Raw genomic sequence first — 20,859 nt, 5'->3', positions numbered from 1 at the left:
AATAAAGAGGGCGGACCTTTAAATATACTGCGTTTTAAGGTCCGCCCTGCCTCTTTCTCTAGTTTGTATGCTACGAAAATAAACCTTGTTCAAAATTTTCACCTTGTAATAGTACGATATCTGAAAAACAGAGGGCAGACCTTTTATTATACTGCGTTTTAAGGTCCGCCCTGCCATTTTGACTAGTTTTTATGTTACGGAAATAAACCTTGTCCAAAATGTTTTCTTTCTAACAGTAAGACATCTGAATTATAGATGGCGGACCTTTAAATATACTGCGTTTTAAGGTCCGCCCTGTCTCTTTCTCTAGTTTTATTCTACGAAAATAAACCCTGTTCAAAATTTTCGCCTTGTAATAGTCAGATATCTGAAATATAGAGGGCGGACATTTTATTATATTGCGTTTTAAGGTCCGCCCTGTCTCTTTCTCTAGTTTGTTTGCTACGAAAATAAACCCTGTTCAAAATTTTCGCCTTGTAATAGTACGATATCTGAAAAACAGAGGGCAGACCTTTTATTATACTGCGTTTTAAGGTCCGCCCTGTCTCTTTCTCTTATTTTTATGCTACGAAAATAAACCCTGTTCAAAATTTTCGCCTTGTAATAGTAAGATATCTGAAATAAAGAGGGCGGACCTTTAAATATACTGCGTTTTAAGGTCCGCCCTGCCTCTTTCTCTAGTTTGTATGCTACGAAAATAAACCTTGTTCAAAATTTTCACCTTGTAATAGTACGATATCTGAAAAACAGAGGGCAGACCTTTTATTATACTGCGTTTTAAGGTCCGCCCTGCCATTTTGACTAGTTTTTATGTTACGGAAATAAACCTTGTCCAAAATGTTTTCTTTCTAACAGTAAGACATCTGAATTATAGATGGCGGACCTTTAAATATACTGCGTTTTAAGGTCCGCCCTGTCTCTTTCTCTAGTTTGTATGCTACGAAAATAAACCCCGTTCAAAATTTTCGCCTTGTAATAGTAAGATATCTGAAATATAGAGGGCGGATCTTTTATGATACTGCGTTTTAAGGTCCGCCCTGTCTTTGGACTAGTTTTTATGTTACGGAAATAAACCCTGTCCAAAATGTTTGCTTTCTAATGGTAAAATATCTGAAAAACAGAGGGCAGACCTTTTATTATACTGCGTTTTAAGGTCTGCCCTGCCTCTTTCTCTAATTTTTAAGCTACGAAAATAAACCCTGTTCAAAATTTTCACCTTGTAATAGTAAGATATCTGAAATATAGAGGGCGGACCTTTTGTTATACTGCGTTTTAAGGTCCGCCCTGCCCCTTTCTCTATTTTTCATGCTACAGAAAAAAACCCTGTCTATAATTTTCTCTTTGTAATAAATAGATCAAAACGGGGGATTAAGGTTTTACATAGGAATATCTAGGAAAAAGTCTTCAAAAATCTTCTTCTTAAGAACAACAATGTCATGATAAGTCATATTAATATGGAAGCATCATCAGTTAGTGTAGATGTACTTTTGTTCAAATCATGACCCCCGGGGTAGGGTGGGGTCACAATGGGGGATCAAAGTTTTACATAGGATATATATATATATATATATATATATATATATATATATATATATATATATATATATATATATATATATATATATATATATATATATATATATATATATATATATCGAAAAATCTTCTCCACAAGAACAGCAAAGCCATCTTTAGTCAGATTGATATGGAAACATCCTCAGTTATTGTAGATTCAAATTTGAAATTTGCTTAAACCATGATAACAGGTCATATAAATTTAATTTTCCGCCGGAATATGGCTGAAATATAGCCGACTCGGCGTTAAACCCTAATCAATCAATCAATCAAACCATGACCCCCTAGGGGTAGGATGGGCCACAATGCACTATCAGGGTTTAACATGTGAATGTATAGGAAAAAAATTCTAAAAATTTCTTTTCAGGAACAACAAAGCCATGTTTAGTCACACTGATATAGAAGTATCTTGAGGTAGTGTAAATTCAAGTTTGTTTAAATCATGACCCCGAGGGTAGGGTGGGGCTAGCGCTATATCTATAAAAATCATGACACCTGGGGTAGGGTGGGGTCACAATAGTGATTAATGTTTTACATTGGAAGATATGTTAGAATAAATTTGCTGATGAAAAACAGCAGGGCCTTATTGACTCAGGTGAGCGTTGTGGCCCATGGGCCTCTTATTTTATGTCAAGGTCTTGGAAAATCGTAGGACGATTCTTTTATAAAAGGCAGTGACGAATCTGAATGTATAATGGTAGTACAATGTATATTTATCTAGAATATATTCACCACATACAATCAAAAGATATGTTCAGATTTATTATCCATGTATATCACAAAAATGTTATGTTAGAATGATCATTAGTTGTACTGTATCCGTATCTATAGACTTTGATTCATATATACCATGAAAAAGAGGGAGTATTTGTTTCTGTATTCATACAATGAATTGGGAAAATAATCACCTTAAAAATAAGAAAGGGGTTCATCAACACTACGTACATAATGTATGTGGTAAATGCCTTGTGTGACAAGTAAAAAGAAATCTGTAATACACCAGATGGTGTTTATTTTCTACGTACTTGATACGCAAGGAGCAGATGGAAATTTAAAGAAGGTGTTATTGCCACCCCTCCCCCTCTTCCTCACCTGAGATGCAATGTATTACCGGAAATTTCTCCAGCCACTACCGAAATTATTCATATAACATGCGCAGATCGGGGGGGGGGGGGGGGGGGAAGCTACCTTTCGGAACTCTCTGTTAAAAATTCAGTACCTTGAGAACTCATACCTTTCCTGTTGAATTCAGTACAATAAAAGCATGCGTATATAACAATTAATGCTCCGTGAACAGGTTAAAATGTTTTTTTTTAAAGATATGAAGTATAGGGTAATAGAGTAAAATAAAATCCATTCTATTTCATGGTATGAAGTAAAGAGAGAGAGAGAGGGGGGGGGTTGTTGTTGATAGAAATATTTTGGGACTGGAAAAAAAATTGAGGCATTTTCTATCTTTTTTGTGAACAATATGACTTTCAAAAAGATTCATATCGTATATAGGACAATCAATGTCAAAAAAGATGATAAAAAAAACAGGGGCGTCGGCAAGAATTTGACATTGGGGAGGCGAACTGTATTGAAAAGGGGGAGGGGTCCTAACCAACTAAAATAAGACTTCAGCCAAAATCTTGATGTTTTTATTTTCTGATTAATAAAGAACAATTAAACATGCAACCAAAAAAAAAGTTTTATGTGAATTAAGTTATATGCACTATAGATAAAAGAAAAAAAAACAAACCCGGAATATTTTTAATTAGCTAGGAGCTAGTGGGTTTTTTATCCCCCCGAAACGGCATAGAAAGAACTTTGAAGGGTTTATGAGGTAAAGATTAAAAAACATATAATTTTCTATTATTGTATAATATTTATTGTTACTCGGCGAAAGAAAGCATAGTTATGAAATTTAAAATGAACAGGGTGATTAATCCTTCATAATTCCCCCATTTTTGAAATCCAGAAATGTGTATGACATTAAAAAAAATCATCTGAAGTTGTTTTAAATAGTATTTGTTACCCAGTATTTTAGTATATTGCTTTAATTTTAATAGCTTACAACTTCGATTCATCAAAGGTTTCCAAACATCGATAGACCAATTCATTAGACAATGAACAGGCCTGTTATACGCGGGGGAAGGCGTCAGGAAGGGGTGCTCTAATTTTTTTTTTTTTTTTTTTTTTTTACAATTTCTCCACTTTTTCTAAGAATAGTGTTTTTGTTGTTGTTTTTTTTTTTTTTTGTTGTTTTGTTTTGTTTTGTTGTTGTTGTTGTTTTTTTTTTTTTTGGTTTTGGTTTTTTTTTTTTGCTGAAGTTTCGATATGTAGAAATTCATTAATTTAGACGCTGCTGCCCCCCTCCTTTCATACACACTTCCTGTTGCTGTCAGATCGAAATCGGGTAAATTCCAAAAGGATTGAAAAGAAAAAAAATCCGGCAACTTAGAGAGCCCCCCCCCCCAAATTGAATTTCCAAAAACGTTGCTAGCTGTGGGCCTGATGAAGAATTTGTAGCAAACTTGCACGTAGAGCGATGGATACCATGCTTATTGTTTACAAACGCCAGGTACAGGTATATAATTATACACGTACACGTACATCCCAATTTGCGTCTGTGTAAACAATAGCTTTCACACTTCGTCGCTCCATTGACCACAGATATTGCCATTACGAATGTTGTAATTTTGTTTTTCTCATTTATTTTTCATTCATTTTTCATTTCTTTTTTGTGTGGGTGTGTGTGTGTGTGTGTGTGTGTGGTTTTTTTTTCAAAATTATCGGGGCGGAGATCGCCACCTCTTTGCGGACGCCCCTGAAAAAACTAACTGCATTCCTACATGTACGCCTTCGAGTACGCAGGACTTTAACAACGGCTTATAGAAAACACTACATGTATTTACTTATTTGTTTGTTTTTTAGGGGTGGGATGTGCTAATTTTTCACAACGTACCCTTTTATCTCTCATTTTATTTGGTAGAGGGGGCTCTACATGTGTATATATATATATACGTTGTATTACTGGGTAATTTTACCACATATCTTTTTAGAAGTAAAATCTTGAAGTACAACCCACGACTCAATACATTTTCTGTTCTGAAAATCGTTTTATCTTTTCCTGATACATTACATAACATTCACATAGTATTTAACTAAAGACAATTTCAGCAATTTTTTTCATACGCAATAGTTTAACAATTAATACTATGGAACAATAAAATTATTTCAGTAACACATTGTAATAAGTGCATCTCTCTCTCTCTCTCTCTCTCTCTCTCTCTCTCTTGTTGTAAACTATATACTCAAGTATTGATATGACTTCGAAATTCCTTTAATATAGGGATAAATATTGTGTGGTACTAGTATGTGATTATTCCGCGATGCTTTGGCTGACGTGTGGTTGATTACCAATTATTTAAAAATAACCCAAAATCATTAAGAATTTTCATATCTAAGAACGAAAAAAGGTAGAACTTTCTAAATCTAACAAGGGAGGTTCCGAAAGGTAGCTTCCGAAAGATCATACACATAAAGAAGAAAGCACCGCATATAATACTGTGTCTACATCATAACGAATTGCAAAATCTACCGCACGGAATGCTAACAGGACCGGACATAATATTTAACGATCAGCATCATCATAATAACAGAAATACTACATATAATGATGAATATACTGTATATAATGTGAGAAGTACATAATATATTGTTGTGTTCACTGCATATAATGTTAGATCTACCGCATATAATGTAAAAAGCGCTTCATATAATGATAAAAACACCTCATATAATGATAGATGTACATAATATAATGACACATCTACATCATATAATGAAAGAAGTACTGTATATAATGGAAGTTGCACACGATATACTGTAAAAACTACTTCATATAATTAAAATAGTACCACATATAATGAAGAGAACACTGCATATAATGTTTAATCCTCATATAAGACAGTCCCGGCGTTCCATACGAACTCAACCATGGAATGGTATGTGCTAATCCCGGGCAGAGATTTTGATTGGCTAAAAATCCGTTTCTAAAATTACATCGGAAAAATATCGTAGTGTTTTTATGGAAAATGAGATGTAAACAAATTTTATTTATTCACTGCAATATTTAAACACTGGAATTGAATTTTTAAACCCACTCATTTTTTAATTTTGCTCTCTGCCCGGGATTAGCACATACCATTTCATGGTTGAATTCGACTTTTCCACTCGACGAGCAGAATAATTTAAGACGCTGTTTACGGAGATAAAGAAAATAAAGACAAGCATGCCATATTTGGTTGTGTAGATAAATTATTGTAGAAGACACAGGTATAAACAGTTTGCCAATACATGTCCTCTGAAATTGTAAATGAGGGCGATTCTGAGGGAGGGGGTACTCCGTGTAATTCGGAGTTGGATACCTTGTGTCATTATTATACTATGGGTCAAAAATTTATTACAGAAACAAGTGCCTTTGGTTCAGAGAGAGAAAGAGTGGGGGAAGGGGAGAGGAAAGGATAGAGTGGAAAAGGAATGAGAAGGCTGAGAAAGCTTCGCCCTGTTTTACTCCCACACTGGATCTTTATGTAACTTACATGTATTTCTTCTATCCCTCTAATATCTATTATGTTTTTCTGTATGCATGTGAACTGTACTAGAAATGTGTACTTGGTCACGCCAGAATCGCCAACACATTCTGAAAGAAATCACCAGATGAACCACAACGATTACTTTAATCATAATATATATGATAATAAGAAAGGTACTGAGTATTGACCTCAAGTTAAAGTCCTACGCGTACATGTATGTTCGATAGTGATTATATCTTGCTCTGTATATTTGCAATTCAGCTATAATTGTGTTTAAAAGAATAATAGCTTTTTAAAACATAGCACATTTAATTAAGGAATATTTTTAAGTTCTGTGTGAGTTATTGGTGTGTAAATCACACAGACTTGTCACGTAGGCATATTTCATGAAGCGCGCTAGCGCTTCATGAAAAATATGCCTATGTGCAAGTCTGTGTGATTTACACACCAATAATTCACACTAAGCTTAAAAACATTCCTTATATTTACATTTTACATGTTTAAATGCACTAAAAATATACTCAGTGTTTGAATTTCTCGCTGCCCTATATATTGTCATATTTTCATCGACGTTTCTGTCGTTTCATTGTGAGGTCACTTTAGCGCGGGTTTCTCCATGTTTATTTACACAAAAATGGTTTTCAAATCAATTTCACTGTTGGCTTAGTAGAAAAACACAGCAAATGTAAATATTGCAATATGAAAAGGGGAAAGGAACTTAACTTTCAAAAAAAATCATTTTTTACCCAAGTGCATTTTCTCCGACATTGAATTATCCCCATCCTGTAGCTATCTAATATTACATGTACATGTAATATCATCTAGACCAATATCTATTTTTTCAATCTTTGAATTATAATTTATAAGCAATCCCCACTCGTTTCTGGTGGGGATTGGAAAACTGAAATATGAAAACTGAGATCTATACACTTATAGTGTTCTACATGTACAATGTACATGTATATATCGACGCGTTTTTAGACCCATCCTATAACAATAAGAAAACTCTTTTTTTTTTTTTTTTTTTACTTTATATTGATTTTTTTTTTCTTTCTTTCTTCTTAAGCAGTAGATGTGCATCTTGTATACAGTTGTAAATATTTAGTATTAGTATCATATATAAGGTTAAGGTACCATATACAGTTTAGCCAAATGTTTACTAAATGATGAAGGGCATTGGTTAACATCTTAATGTACGTCTGCATCTTGTACATGTACATTGTTTCTATATGTAACAGTATATGAAGACTTTTGCAGTAGAAGCTATCACTCATCGTCCACGCACTGAATTAAAATAATATATATTCTCTATCTTTTGTTATTTTCTTATTATCGTTCGAAGATAACGCGGTCAAACTTCATTCTGAACAACGCAGTAAAACCGATTAGAGTATCCGGAATTATATGTTCCGTAAGTTTTGGTGTTGTCGTTTTAACGTAAGTGTAAACTTCCTATGCCATTTTTGACACTTGCTGCAAAAAATTTGGGTAAGGCCACATTTCTACAGTTTTTTGACAGAGTTATCCACTTCTTTTTCTTTGTATTTTATGTTGTGTCAATTCTTTTGGTCATGTTGCAGTCATGAGAAGCTAGACAATCGTCTATTAAACCCTATTTCACCTGTTTATATTTGTCCATGCTCCTTGGTAATGGAAGAATTTACAACTAGGTCAGGTTTTATATTTATCTATATCAAAAATGCTTTCTGTTGTTTGAAGATAACCGACTTCACGGTGAGTCGTAAAGGTTTTTTTTTTCATTGACTGTTTTTTTTTTCCTTTCTTTTTTTTCCCAACATTTTAAATCCATTTCAAGTTATGATGTCTCCTAAAGTTCAAGACATGATAATACCTTTTTCCTGTTTCTCCGTCTGTATGCAAAAACTTGAAACATTTGGCTTAGAATTTGAACTGTAATAAGTAAACTCCTCTAGCTTATGTAGTTCACAGAATGACTGGAATGCAAAACTAGAAATGAAATTAAAACTGATAGGTTATTTTCTACCTGCAAATCTATATCTCACTGGTCTGAAAAAAAAAATGAAATGAACAACCAGAGATCTACTGTGCCACACATAGCAAATACTATATATCTTGTATATTTACTGCATTCAGAAAAGTTTCACTACGTTCTGGATGTATTTCTCTAAATTCTTTCCTCAACTACACAAAAGCTTGATTTCAAAACATTCCTTAGACCAAAAATACATGTAACTATACCCTCTTAGTTGACATCTGCTCAAAGCATGTTAGACCAAATTATCATGCCACCTAAAACTGCAAGAAATGGCAGCTAGTGTAAATAGGCGAAATTTTTCAATGGTCTTGATTTCAGGCCCTGGAGAGCTATTAAGAATGGTTTTGGGAAATGTTTTGTTGTGGAAATAGTAGAAGAATATTTTAGGAATATTAGTTAGTAATATTTTGAGATGGCTGTTTAAATATATAGAGAAATCAATCAAGAAACAACACACTTTTTTGAGCACAATAAATACACACTTTTTTCAATGGGATGTGGCACTGTAGCTCTGCAGTCTGTTGATATACATATTTTTTCAGAGACCTACATGCAGTCCTGCAGCTAGTTATATTCATGCACTACCACAGTTTTCTTGCAAGAAAACTTAATTGCCTGATTACCGTATGCAGTGATTTCTGATACATGTATATATATTTAGCAAATTAATGTGCTTTGTGAGATAAGCCTGTATTAGAAGTTGATTGAAATGAAGGGCATTTTTTAAATAAATGTTTTTTGAATGGCTTCAAAAATATGAAAAATATTGTGTTAGTTAAAATTAAAAGAAAATCAATGTATTCCATTCATATTTGAGAGGTCAGAATAATCAAGAAATTGAATTAACACTCTAATAATTAAAAGGTCAGGACTTTTCAATGTTCAAAGTTTAGCTGTACATGTACATGCTATATATTTAAATTACCAACCGTGATCAGCTCAAATAGAAGAATGCATGTTTACTGAGATATGAACACAGAGTGAAGTAGATGTCTATATTACATGTAGTACATGCGAGGGATATTTTGTGTACTGAGCTTATGCCCCAAAATTGAACACGTGTTAGCTAGATCTATAGATCTCTACAAGGAAGAACAGTAGTGTATTAAATACTCAGTTACTAATGCTGTAATGAAATTTATTCACTGGCACAAATAATAAATTACTTAATCAGTCTCTTTACAGGAATTACTATGACATCTGGATATCATTTGGAACTCTTTTAATATTTCTCATGGGCTTTACTTAAAGACCTTTAAAAATTAGAGATATTGAAAATCAATTATTAACTCAGAAATAAATAATTTGTGTCAGAGATTCCTGCTTTACCAACCAAGTCTTCCAATAATTTGTTTAAACTTTTTTGCAGCTATTTACTTAAAAGTTTGTTAATGAATTACCTCAGATTGTGTCATAAATTTCATAAATTTTATTCTTGTATGGTCACTAAGTACAAACAGCTCAGGTTCATCTTTGTCAATAGGCATATTTATGTACTGTCAAAAAGTATTCTAGAAATTTACATTCACTAAAACAGTAGAAAATATAAATTAATCGAAGGATTAATTTAATGCCACAAAGGCACTAAAAAGTAACTATACATGTATATAAATTATGAAAGTGTGGCAGTCAAGTGAGTTTCGATCACCATTGGCTAGAAAGCTCAGTAGGTAGAGTACCCGGCCAGTGATTCAGGTGCCCAGGTGGAATGCTGTGTCTGGTCCATCACATTTCTCTCCTAGACCATTACAAAAGAAACCACTGCATGATTTTCATTTGCTATGAAAATCTGGGCTTGTTTATTTCTTGTGTGAGATATATATACATGTATATATATATATATATATATAGGATCTCCCATGGTTTGTGGTTGGATATAATTTTTTATCAGAGTTGTACGTTTTCCTGGAGCTTTGGCAAGGAGATAAAAAACACACAGAAAGTTGGATAAAAAATCATATCCAACCACAAACCATGGGAGATTCTTTTTTGATTACATTTTCATCAGTGAAATACTGTGATTTATTTATTGAATAAAAGTGATATTGTCTCATAGTGTGAAAGGATACCAAAGTGATATTCTCTCACAGTATGAAAGGATATCAAAGTAAGTAAAAATAATTTCTGGCCTGTCATAAGATAGAGATAGTAACTAAATCATCTTGATAGAGACTAAAATTGCCAATTTCTTCACAAATATGTTGCTAAAATCCATGGTACAACAAAATTGTAACTTCTAGGCTATGACGTCTCAACCCCCTCAACTATGACGTCACAGTCTATGACACAGTGTTAAAAAAAGACAGATCTAGAAGCAGATGGGAAATCAAAGAAAATGTAATAAACAGAAAATTCAATGTTTTGTAGTTGGATATGGAATTCATTTCACTAGTGAGACAGGATTTTTTTTTTATATTTTCACTCGTGCTTCGCACTAGTGAAAAAATAAAAAAAAAATCCTGTCCCACTCGTGAAATAAATTCCATATCCAACTACTAAACATTGAATATCCTCTATGTAGTGATAAGACTGAAGGTATATTACAGCGACATTTACACTATATGTTTCAGGCCGTCTCTGATAATGCCGAAGGACCCCCCTCTCAAGAGAGGTGATGTTAAAAAGAAAGTGAGCAAAAGGCTGGGGCAAAAGAGGGAGAAGTACCTCCCCGAGAGCCTCCCCCTGCTCCTGCCCCCCTGTAAAATCTGTGGGAAGAAGGCCTCAGGGATACATTATGGGGTCAACACGTGTGAAGCATGCAAGGTATAGTGTTAATATATTATACACAGTGGTTTAATCTACAGTTGGATGTTATTTTTAAGATTATGTTATCAATCTAGTAGATAAATTAGAAATAGACACAATTAAAACATCAGTACGAACTTGTGTGTAGGTCGATCCAGGCACTGTCAAGATTATTTATAAATGATAACACAATCATGTACAAACAGTGATATTTATAACTCTTCATGACTATATATTATATGTGTACCTATTCTTCTTTCTTCAATGGTCCATTTAAGGAATGACCCAGAGATCTTATGTCATACCTTGTTCAGGTTTTAAATTCCAATTCATGCAGTTACACCATAATTTAGAAGCAGAAAAGCAATAGAAACTCCTTGAAAAATTATTCCTGATCAGAAGGTCTGGACATAAACCTTTATATATATTCATTGATTGTGGACTTGGTCAAGGTCACCTGAGAAACATTGTTTAGAAAACTATACCTGAATCATAATAAGTTTGTTCTGTAGCAATATGAGATATGTTGCCTGTTTATTTTACCTGTTACATGTAATGTCACATAACACTGCCCTATAAGGGTGTCTTTTGAGGGGACCGAGTTGCCCCATTGTATATTCAGGTCAAGGATCATTTGATTCTATTTTAAATTTAATAGCAGCTGTGATTGATGACAATATCATAATGTACAGCTGTTATTGTTGTTCAATTTCATGGTGAATTTTTACCTTCAAAGAATCAAGAAATTCCATGCTGTATAGAGAATTTGACTATACTTAGGCAATTTGACCTGTGCTTAACCTTGTGGCAGTCACACATAGGTTCGATCACTGGTAGCCAGATAGCTCAGTTGGTAGAGCACCTAACTGGGGATTCATGGGTCACAGGTTTGAGTCCTGGTCTGATCCATTGCATTTTTCTGCCTCGCTGGTTACATTTGGTGCTGGGCCATGCTCTGGAAGTAACGGGTGAAAGACCTGCCAGGGAAGAGCCTGGGTTGGTGTTTGCTGGGGGTGAAGACCTTTAAGGAGGGAGGAATGTGGCAGTTAGACAGGCTTGATTGCCAGCAGCCAGGCAGCTCAGTTAGTAGAGCACCTGACTGGAGATTCAGGGGACCAGGGTTTGAATCCCAGTCTGGCCCATCACATTTTTCTTCTCTCTGGTTACAACCTTATTATGAACCAGCTTAAAAGTACAATGTAGGTGTACATGTACCTAATTTATCTGTGAAAATCAGGAAGCTGAGCTAAAATCTTTTTTTTTCATTCCAGGGGTTTTTCAGGAGATACTTAAAGAGGAAAGATCCATACATTTGTGGTAAAGGCTGGAACTGCGACTTAGAGAGTAAATCTAAGGGACCTCATTGTTCAGCATGTCGAATGAAGAAATGTCTTGCCCTGGGCATGTCAAAAGAAGGTCGGTTTGTTTGTAATCATGGTAATTGAGAGATCTTAATAACATTTTAAAGACAAAATACACTGAACTTTGATATCTCAGACATTGATATCTGGAATTCTATGGATATCACAAAATAAGTTAGAAGTCTTGACCACTTTTTCCTTATGTTTTTAACCTCAATAACTGGTATCCTTGGTTCTTGGTCCCATAGAGCGATAGAGTATGAGGTAACAAGGTTTGACTTTAGTTTTTATAAGTTTGCACATTTTTAAAATGAATGATGTAAGCATTTGTTTCTTAGACCCAGAAACAGACCTCTTTTCAGATATAAAAGAATTATTTTAAAAAATGTATTAGTACTGACAATTGCTGCAATTCAAGACATTTTTCCTAGAGTCTATTACAAAAAATGTAAACTAACAGTCACTAGTCTTTACATCTTGATTCTACCTTTTCTTTTCTTACTGATCTTTTGAGGTCCATAAAAACAAAGAATTTGCATACATATGCCCTGCACTAATTTGTTGCAGTAATTTGTACATTAAGTAACAATTTACTAATATTTTTTCTATTTTGTATCTTCACAATTTTAAACAAAACCCAGAAATACAGCCAGGATTAATGTTTATAATGTTAAGGTAATTGTGATACATGTTAAAAAAAAATCTGACCAAAAAATTTATCACAATTTTTTTTTATATCTAATAAACCATTTTTCATTGAAAAGTATAAATGATTGAATATGATATGCACTTGATATTTACCATGTAGGAGTCAGACAGGGACGTTACACTTTAACAGAGAGAACAAATCGAATCATAGCATTCAAAAAATCTCAAGAAATGGAAGGTGATGAATGGGACAGTTGCAGCTCCGGATGTAATCCAGCTAAGTCCATAATAAAAGACTGTGATTCTGGATATAATCCAGATAGACCCATAAAAAGTGAGATTGATGGTAGCCAGACTGATGTGAGTTGTGGTACCTCAAGTGGTACGGACTCGCTTAGTGAGCATCTCCACAGCACATTTTATGACAACTGTTCTAAACATTCAATGTCACTCGAGCTTTCGAGTTTAACGAAACACAGTGGTGACAGCCCAGGTGATTACAGTAGTGCAGAGTCTGCATGTTCACCTCCGGGGAAGTGTTCATCCAAGAATCCAGATTCCCCGGAGGGTTCGGATTTACCTGATGTGCAGGAAGTCGTGGAAACACTTGTGAAGGCATACAAACATTTACAACATTTCACACAATCAATTAGTGATGAGGAGATCAAAAACAGGCTTGAAGTGGGATATGTGAGTAGTTTAGTATCGGCAAGGACTGGGTGTCACTTCATCAGTTACATTGTGTCTGGTTCATCTTTGTTTATTAAATCATAAATGTACTTTGACTTTCATGAGGCATAAATCTTCATATTGACTTTATCAAATAATTTCATATGTATATCAAATACTGTTCAATATCCATATTGTTAAGTAATACAACTGAACGAAATTATCAAATATTAATTAGATAAAACTAACTCCAAGTCATTTCAGATTTTTTGGTATTTCTTAAACAGGTTATGTGAATTTTCCTTGAAAATTAAGGGAGGAGTATCTGGTACTCATATATTACATTTTTTGATAGAAATACTCCTCGATGTTTTCAGGCAAGGCATAAAGATAAAATTGGTCTCTTCGGAAAACTGGACCCCATTCCCACCAAAGAGTACAATGAGATCTATGAGAAGACAAATATAGACGTGGATAGTCGCACTCAAAACTCCAGCACAAGACGAGAAGAGTTTGGGTTAGCCATGGCTGACTATGTAGCCTTCAGTAATGAAATTCCAGGATTTAATGAGCTTTCTGCTCGAGATAAAGCCAATTTAGTGAAAGGTAAATTTTTTCTTCAGTAATAAGATTCCTTGATTTAATGAGCTCTCTGCTCGAAATAAAGCCAATTTAGTTAAAGGTAAGCATTTCCTTCAGTTACAAGATCTGGAATTTAATGAGCACTCTTGTGAAATAAATTCAAAGCTGATATTTAATTTAATAAAGGATGTTAGAAAGCACAGGTGGATACTGAGCTTAAAATTTATACATTGTAGTTACATGTTCATAGGCTTTTTATGTTTTTGTTTGTTTGTGTCATTTAAATATTACTTTAGGAATTTTTTTTATCCCCCCATTAACATTGAAAAACCACCAAAAATAGTGCTATAACATTTTATTCAATTTCTTATATTCAATTATCATGATTATATTACAGCATCTCGACTAGATTTTTTCCTCATCCTTGAGTACCGGGCTAAAGACCCTGAGACTGAGATGATGATCTCATACTCAGGCCGGGCTGTTCATCTCTCGGAGGCCTGTGCTTATCTCCCGAAAGACCTGCTGAAGTCTTGGTGGAATCTTACTTACGATCTCAGAAAACTACAACTAACTACCGAGGAGCATGCAGTCCTTTTAGCCCTGTGTTTAATGTCAACAGGTAATGAAAACTCAGTGCTGTTAATTAAAGTGATCTGGTCTGTATTTTACATATTTTTGATGATGTGCTTTAAGTAAAAAATATGGTTCAGATTCATAAACAAATTCATTCGTTTTTTTGTGGAAAATTGCAATGGATTTTGATGCATATGTCAGGTTTATATGAGCTTAATGATAAACGAAGATTTTATGAATATTTATTGAAAGACTTCGAATACCAACACATGACAAATTCATTTCTTAAGAAAATTACCTTAAGCAAATTCAGTGCATATATATCAAGTAAACACAAGTTTATTAGTAAACACAAAGATTTTATGAATATTTGTTAACAAAAGACCTCAGATATTCAGATGGGACACTCTTTTAACAAATATGTATTACTTGCTGGACAATCATGATTTTGTGTCTTGGGAAAACCATTTTATTATCCTATTCATATCTGACTTTATTTAATATGTAAGCAATGTTATTTTCATGTTTAGGCATTAATTATTTTAGTTCCATTGATGGCAGGAGCTGTTGATCTCACCAAACTGTATATATTCAAAAATATTTAACCAAAACAGAAACAATGATAACATTGTTATATTTTGTGGGGCATATTAGTTTATAAATGTTGAAAGTACAGGTCTTACAGAATACTTTTCTTATATAAAATAATCACATTTATTTTGTTCCCTGCAGATCGCTGTAAAGTAGAATCCCCAGAGACAGTTCAAAAGATTGAAAGTGTTCTAGTAAACACCATAACCGCCCTCCTGAAGTCTCGCTACAAAGGGAGGGCAGGGTACCAGTTTTCTGCCTTTATCAATCTGCTTACTAAGCTTCGAGGAATTAGTGAGGAATATCATGCTGTTTATCGCAAGATTTGTGAGGACAAGGTCCTCATAGCAAGGGCACCTGAATTACTGGCCATGCTGTTTGATGAATGACAGGGGCATAATTTGATTCAAATGATTTGTTAACTGTTACTAGTGTCATGTTTATCTTGTGTGATGAATGAAAGAGGAATGTTTTCAAATATGATTTATTACTCTGGAATCATTTTAATTCATGGGGGTCAGTGTTAGTGGGGCATGGACATGATTATGTGGATAACTTGTAAACACAGGCAATTTAAAGGGCCAATATGATACCAAAGTTATTGTTTATGGGGATGAAAATTTAGTGTAAGGGCGATCCACGGAATTTGACAATCAATTAGTCCCCCATGAACAATGATGACTCCAAAGTAAATGAAAGTATTGTTTGTAAAAAAAAGTTTTAAATTCAAACTTATGAAAAATATTTAATGGTTCAAGATATATAATTGTATATTTTTTATGTGGATAAGCTTTCTTGTATACAATTAATTTTATTTCAAAAAATATATTGGAATTTCCATTGCACACCTATAAAATGCATGTCTATCCCATGATGAGGATGTAACACTCATTAGTAGCATATTACAGACTTACTGTATTATGTACAACCCTGTGATAAAAAGGGGATTTTTAAACATGAAAGTTGTTTTCTGAAAAAAAAATTATTTCTAGAAATTTATGTTTTAAACATTGTAGTTTTTAACAAGTCATCTTTACAGCATTTTTAAATGTTTTGTTTTTATCCAACCTGCAAGAGGTTTTCCAAGAGTCAGAATGCCTTATAAATAAATGAAGATGGAATATTTTGTATGTTCAGAGTCTAGCATGAGTAATTTTTGATCCAGTAATCCATATTAGGGCCATGCTCTGCGGGTGCTCTGTAGTGATCAATCTAGCTATCTGTCTGTCCTGTATCACTTGTCTGTATAATATTTTCTCTCTCCTTGGTCCAATCTGGCTCATTTTTCACCCATAGAGTGCTCATGGGTAGAAGGTGAGCAGTAACCTTGAACCAATTTATATGTCAAAGTTCAAGTTAAAAAAAACCCAGCTCTTTGTAAAATCCTTTTCTGGAGCATATTTTCTCTTCCCATGGCCCAATCTTGCTCATACTTCACCCATAGAGTGTCCCTGGGTAGCTAGAGGGTATGCATTGACCTTGAGTCAATGTTTTAAGGTCAAAGGTCAGGTTTTAAAAAAAAACCCACTTCAATGTAAAATCCTTGTTTGAGCATATTTTCTCTGCCTTTGGCCCATTCTCGATCATAGTGTTTGTTGGCAGAGAGTGTGCAATAACCTTTAACCAACGTTTTTAATTAAAGGTAAAGACAAAAAAAGAATCTGTGTAAAATTCTTGTAGTGAGCATTTTTTTGTTTCCCCTTGGCTCAATCTTGCTCATACTTTAACCTTAGGGTGCTTGAGGGTAAAGGATGTGCAGTGTCCTTGAACCATTTTCTTGATCAAAGATGAAGGTAAAAAAATTCTTTATATAAATCCTTGACCAGAACATATTTACTCCTCTTTTGGCCCCATTGAATCACGTAGTGTCCATTTGGGTTAAGGGTATACAGTGACTTTAACCAATTTTCTAGATCAAAGGTCAAGGTTATGTCTGTGTAAAACCTTTGTCCAGAGCATATTTTCTCTGCTCTTAGTCCCATTTGGCTCATACGTTACCCAAAGAGTACTCAGGGTTAAGGTTTAAGTCAAAGGTCAAGGTGAAAATTTCAGCCCTTAAGAAGTCCTTTTCATCATAATTCCCTTTTACTAAAAGCAGGACCTTTCGGAATGGACACCATCTCAATGATATCTAGTTGTGTCATTTTTAAAGCTTCTTACATTTTCCATATTATGATATTGTTTAGAAGATTGTGTTTCTACCTTTGTGTAAAATATAGTTAATTAATTTGTATAATCATATATAGTTACCCGGTACATTATGCCAAAGTATATACTTGTACAAATATAGTTACATCATTCCAAAGCATATATTTGTGTATACTAATTTAGAAATATTATTCCGAAGCTTATTTCATAAATATGTTTTTAAAAAAATGTGATGTTTTGAAGTGACAATGGAAGAAGTGAAAGGCAGCTGAGATTTTGTATCACCTTTTCTGTACATACAATGTTTTTGGGTGTATTTGTGTATCTTTACTTGGTAAGGTATCATAGAATGTTTTTGGGTGTATTTGTTTATCTTTACTTGGTAATGTAACATAGAATGTTTTTGGGTGTATTTGTGTATCTTTACTCGGTAAAGTAACACAGAACGTTTTTGGATGTATTTGTGTATCTTTACTTGGTAAGTTAACATAGAATGTTTTTGGGTGTATTTGTATATCTTTACTTGGTAAGGTAACATAGAATGTTTTTGGGTGTATTTGTTTATCTTTACTCGGTAAAGTAACGCAGAATGCTTTTGAGTGTATTTGTGTATTTTTACTTGGTAAGGTAACACAGAGTGTTGTGTATCATTACCCTGGGTTACATTTTATTTTGTGATAAATGCACAATGTATCAATGTGTCAAATTTATGTTTATGTGCATGAGCTTAATCCACAAAAAAATGAATTTTTGATGACTGTATTTATGACAGGTAAAAGAAACTTTCAGTTTGATGTTTGTTGCCTAAAGTTTGCCAATATTAGAGCTTAAAATATCTTAAAATCCAAATGTTGGAAATGAAACAAACAAGTTAGAATATGATTATGTTGCCTTTCTTTAAAAAGAAAAGGAAAAAAACTAATACTGTAAGTAGAATTTTTTCGAATTTTAAGGGACAGAATTCTGATGAAAATGGATTCATCAACAAAAAACTCAAACTTGATCTCTTAGTCATCTGTATAAATGTACACCATAAAAATCAGCTGATCACATGCAAGCATAACAAAAAAGTCTAAATAACAATAAGTAAATAATTAGATTTTTTTTCCTTTTGTGTAAATAGGTCAATCAACACGAAACTCATGACTTGATCTGTAAGTCATCAGTATATAAAGAGAAATTAAGCTCATTATCTACAAGCACAGCAAAACAGTAAATGATTTGAATTTTTTCAAAGTTTAAAAGGTACATCTTTTGGGAAAATGTATCAATCAACATGAAGCTGAAACAAAACCAAAGATTAGCTTAATATTATAAGCATGCAAATAAGCAAAATACGATGGACAGAGCATAGCAGTCAAAAAAATTCTCTTCTTAAGAAATGCAGAGCCATAACTACGGTTATTGTATGCAAGCATCACGATAAGTGCAGATTTCTGTTTGTAAAAAGGACCCTGGGGCTGGGTTTGGATAGCATGGCCAAAGTAAGTCATTTCAATATACAAAAAATTAAAATTACAAATTTGTGTGGATTTCAGTTTGTTTAAATTATTGGGCTTAGGGTGAGGATGCAATGTGTGGGGGTTTAGATGTACCTCAGTTCTTTATATGGTATATTTATGACTTCTGATGCTGTGAGTGTAGCAGCAATAGCAAAAGTGCCATAAAGATTTCATGTAGATTATGTTTTGTATAATGCACAGTTGTGTTCATTCTTTAATTCATTTGTGAATGCATGCACATCTAAATAATTTCTAGTAATTTGATATGGTGAAGAATTTGTGTTACATTTAGGGTATTGTCCAACAAAACTAAAAGAATTGTATGCTTTTCTATATGAATAATAATAATTGTATATTTTATATACTGTATGTTTACTTATTTTAAGCATATTCAAAATTTTATTTAGTGCAAACACGGGTTGGGACTACTAGTTTTTAGCACTTCATAATTATAAACCAGCATTATAATTTATTGGTGTTTCTAAGTCTCATACTAACATAATTTTTTTTTTTGTGATATTCTCAAATTTGTAGATGAAGGTTTGAGACAATATAGTATGCCATTTACTAAAAATGTCAATAAAATAAGTTAGAATACAGTGTGCAGCATATCGTATATATCTCTTCATGAAATGAAATATATTGACAATCACAAATCACTAAAACATTCGTATTTAATTTATTCATCCATTATATATGACTATCTTCAATCTTCGGTACTTGGAAAGAAAAAAAGGCAATAAGAATATTAAGTAAAACTCTTTTGAAGAGGTAGTGTAAAATGTGGTAAAATGAACTGCTTTATTAAAACATACATTTTTTTTAAATTCTTAAAGTAGCACTTTCTCCATATAATGATAAATTTATACTGATTTTTAAGTTAATACCTAGGTATGTTTCAGAAAATAGTGACTTAAAAATCTTGTTATCTAATCACAGTCACTATGTACATGTATATACATGTATATTTTTTTTCCGAGTGTTTTGAAATGGAAATGATATTTGTGTATGTCACACATTTATTTAAACATTGATGAATGTAGTAAAATTTAGTTATACCTGGGTATCAATTTAGAAACTCCAATTTTTTGTGCACTTTGTTAATTCATATATTACATGTAATATACTTCAGTCTTGCAGTTTGAGCTTTGATTATTTGATCGGTCTGCACCTGAAACATTGACTTGTTTATATAAAAGAATTTTTAATGTTCTTGACTTTTTATAGGAGTTTTTTAATACTGTCCTTCATGTTCTTGGCATTATTGTTATAAGGATTCTGAAACCCAATGGTAAAATGCTGTTGCATCCATGTTAAATTTTTATATTTTATACAGAGCATCAATTATGATAATTATATGACAGATTTGTCAGTTTCATTTAGGTCAGGTTATAACAGAGCACAAATAGTGCCCATTGTGATCCCAACAGATTGTTAGAAGACCTGGTCTCCAGTTTTATGATGTGTTATTGGTTTGTTTAAGTATATGCCTTAATTCAGGAAAATTCTCATTGCTGTATCTATTACCGGTGAAGATTGTTACAATCCTTTTTATTTGATATATAATGTTGATAATTGTTATATATTTCCCGTAAAATCATTAATAAATCAGATGATACAAAAAGATTGTTAATATTTTGCTTTATTTTTCACAGACAGGCTTTTTTAACTAAAATCCATGCAAAATGAAAGTAATCCAATTAATATCAACACGCTTTTTTTTTGGGGGGGGGGGGGGGGTCTAAATACTCAAAAAATTAACATATATTTTTAACAATAGTTTTTGTTTTACATACGAGGGTACTAAAATTCTTCAATTTTTTTTTTTAATAATTTATCTGAACTTGGATGTTTTAAAATAATAT

General features: G+C 33.1%; 1 protein-coding gene across 1 annotated transcript in view; it reads left to right on the top strand.

Annotated features, from left to right (window-relative positions):
* The window catches only part of LOC133187583 (vitamin D3 receptor-like), a 29,197-nt gene extending 8,577 nt beyond the window's left edge, over nt 1-20,620 (top strand). The window contains exons 2-7 of the mRNA XM_061323004.1: nt 10,743-10,935; nt 12,189-12,333; nt 13,087-13,616; nt 13,973-14,201; nt 14,575-14,799; nt 15,486-20,620. Of these exons, the coding sequence (XP_061178988.1) occupies nt 10,743-10,935; nt 12,189-12,333; nt 13,087-13,616; nt 13,973-14,201; nt 14,575-14,799; nt 15,486-15,733 (1,570 nt within the window). The 3' untranslated portion in view covers nt 15,734-20,620. The remainder of the gene's footprint in view (nt 1-10,742; nt 10,936-12,188; nt 12,334-13,086; nt 13,617-13,972; nt 14,202-14,574; nt 14,800-15,485) is intronic.
* Nucleotides 20,621-20,859: the final 239 nt, after the last annotated feature.

The sequence above is a fragment of the Saccostrea echinata genome, unplaced genomic scaffold, assembly GCF_033153115.1.
Source record: "Saccostrea echinata isolate AGI-Se365-2 ecotype Australia unplaced genomic scaffold, CSIRO_AGI_Sech_v1 ptg000015l, whole genome shotgun sequence".
Classification (NCBI taxonomy): domain Eukaryota; kingdom Metazoa; phylum Mollusca; class Bivalvia; order Ostreida; family Ostreidae; genus Saccostrea; species Saccostrea echinata.
Note: the sequence above shows the minus strand (reverse complement) of the source record. Positions and strands in the feature narration are given on the sequence as shown.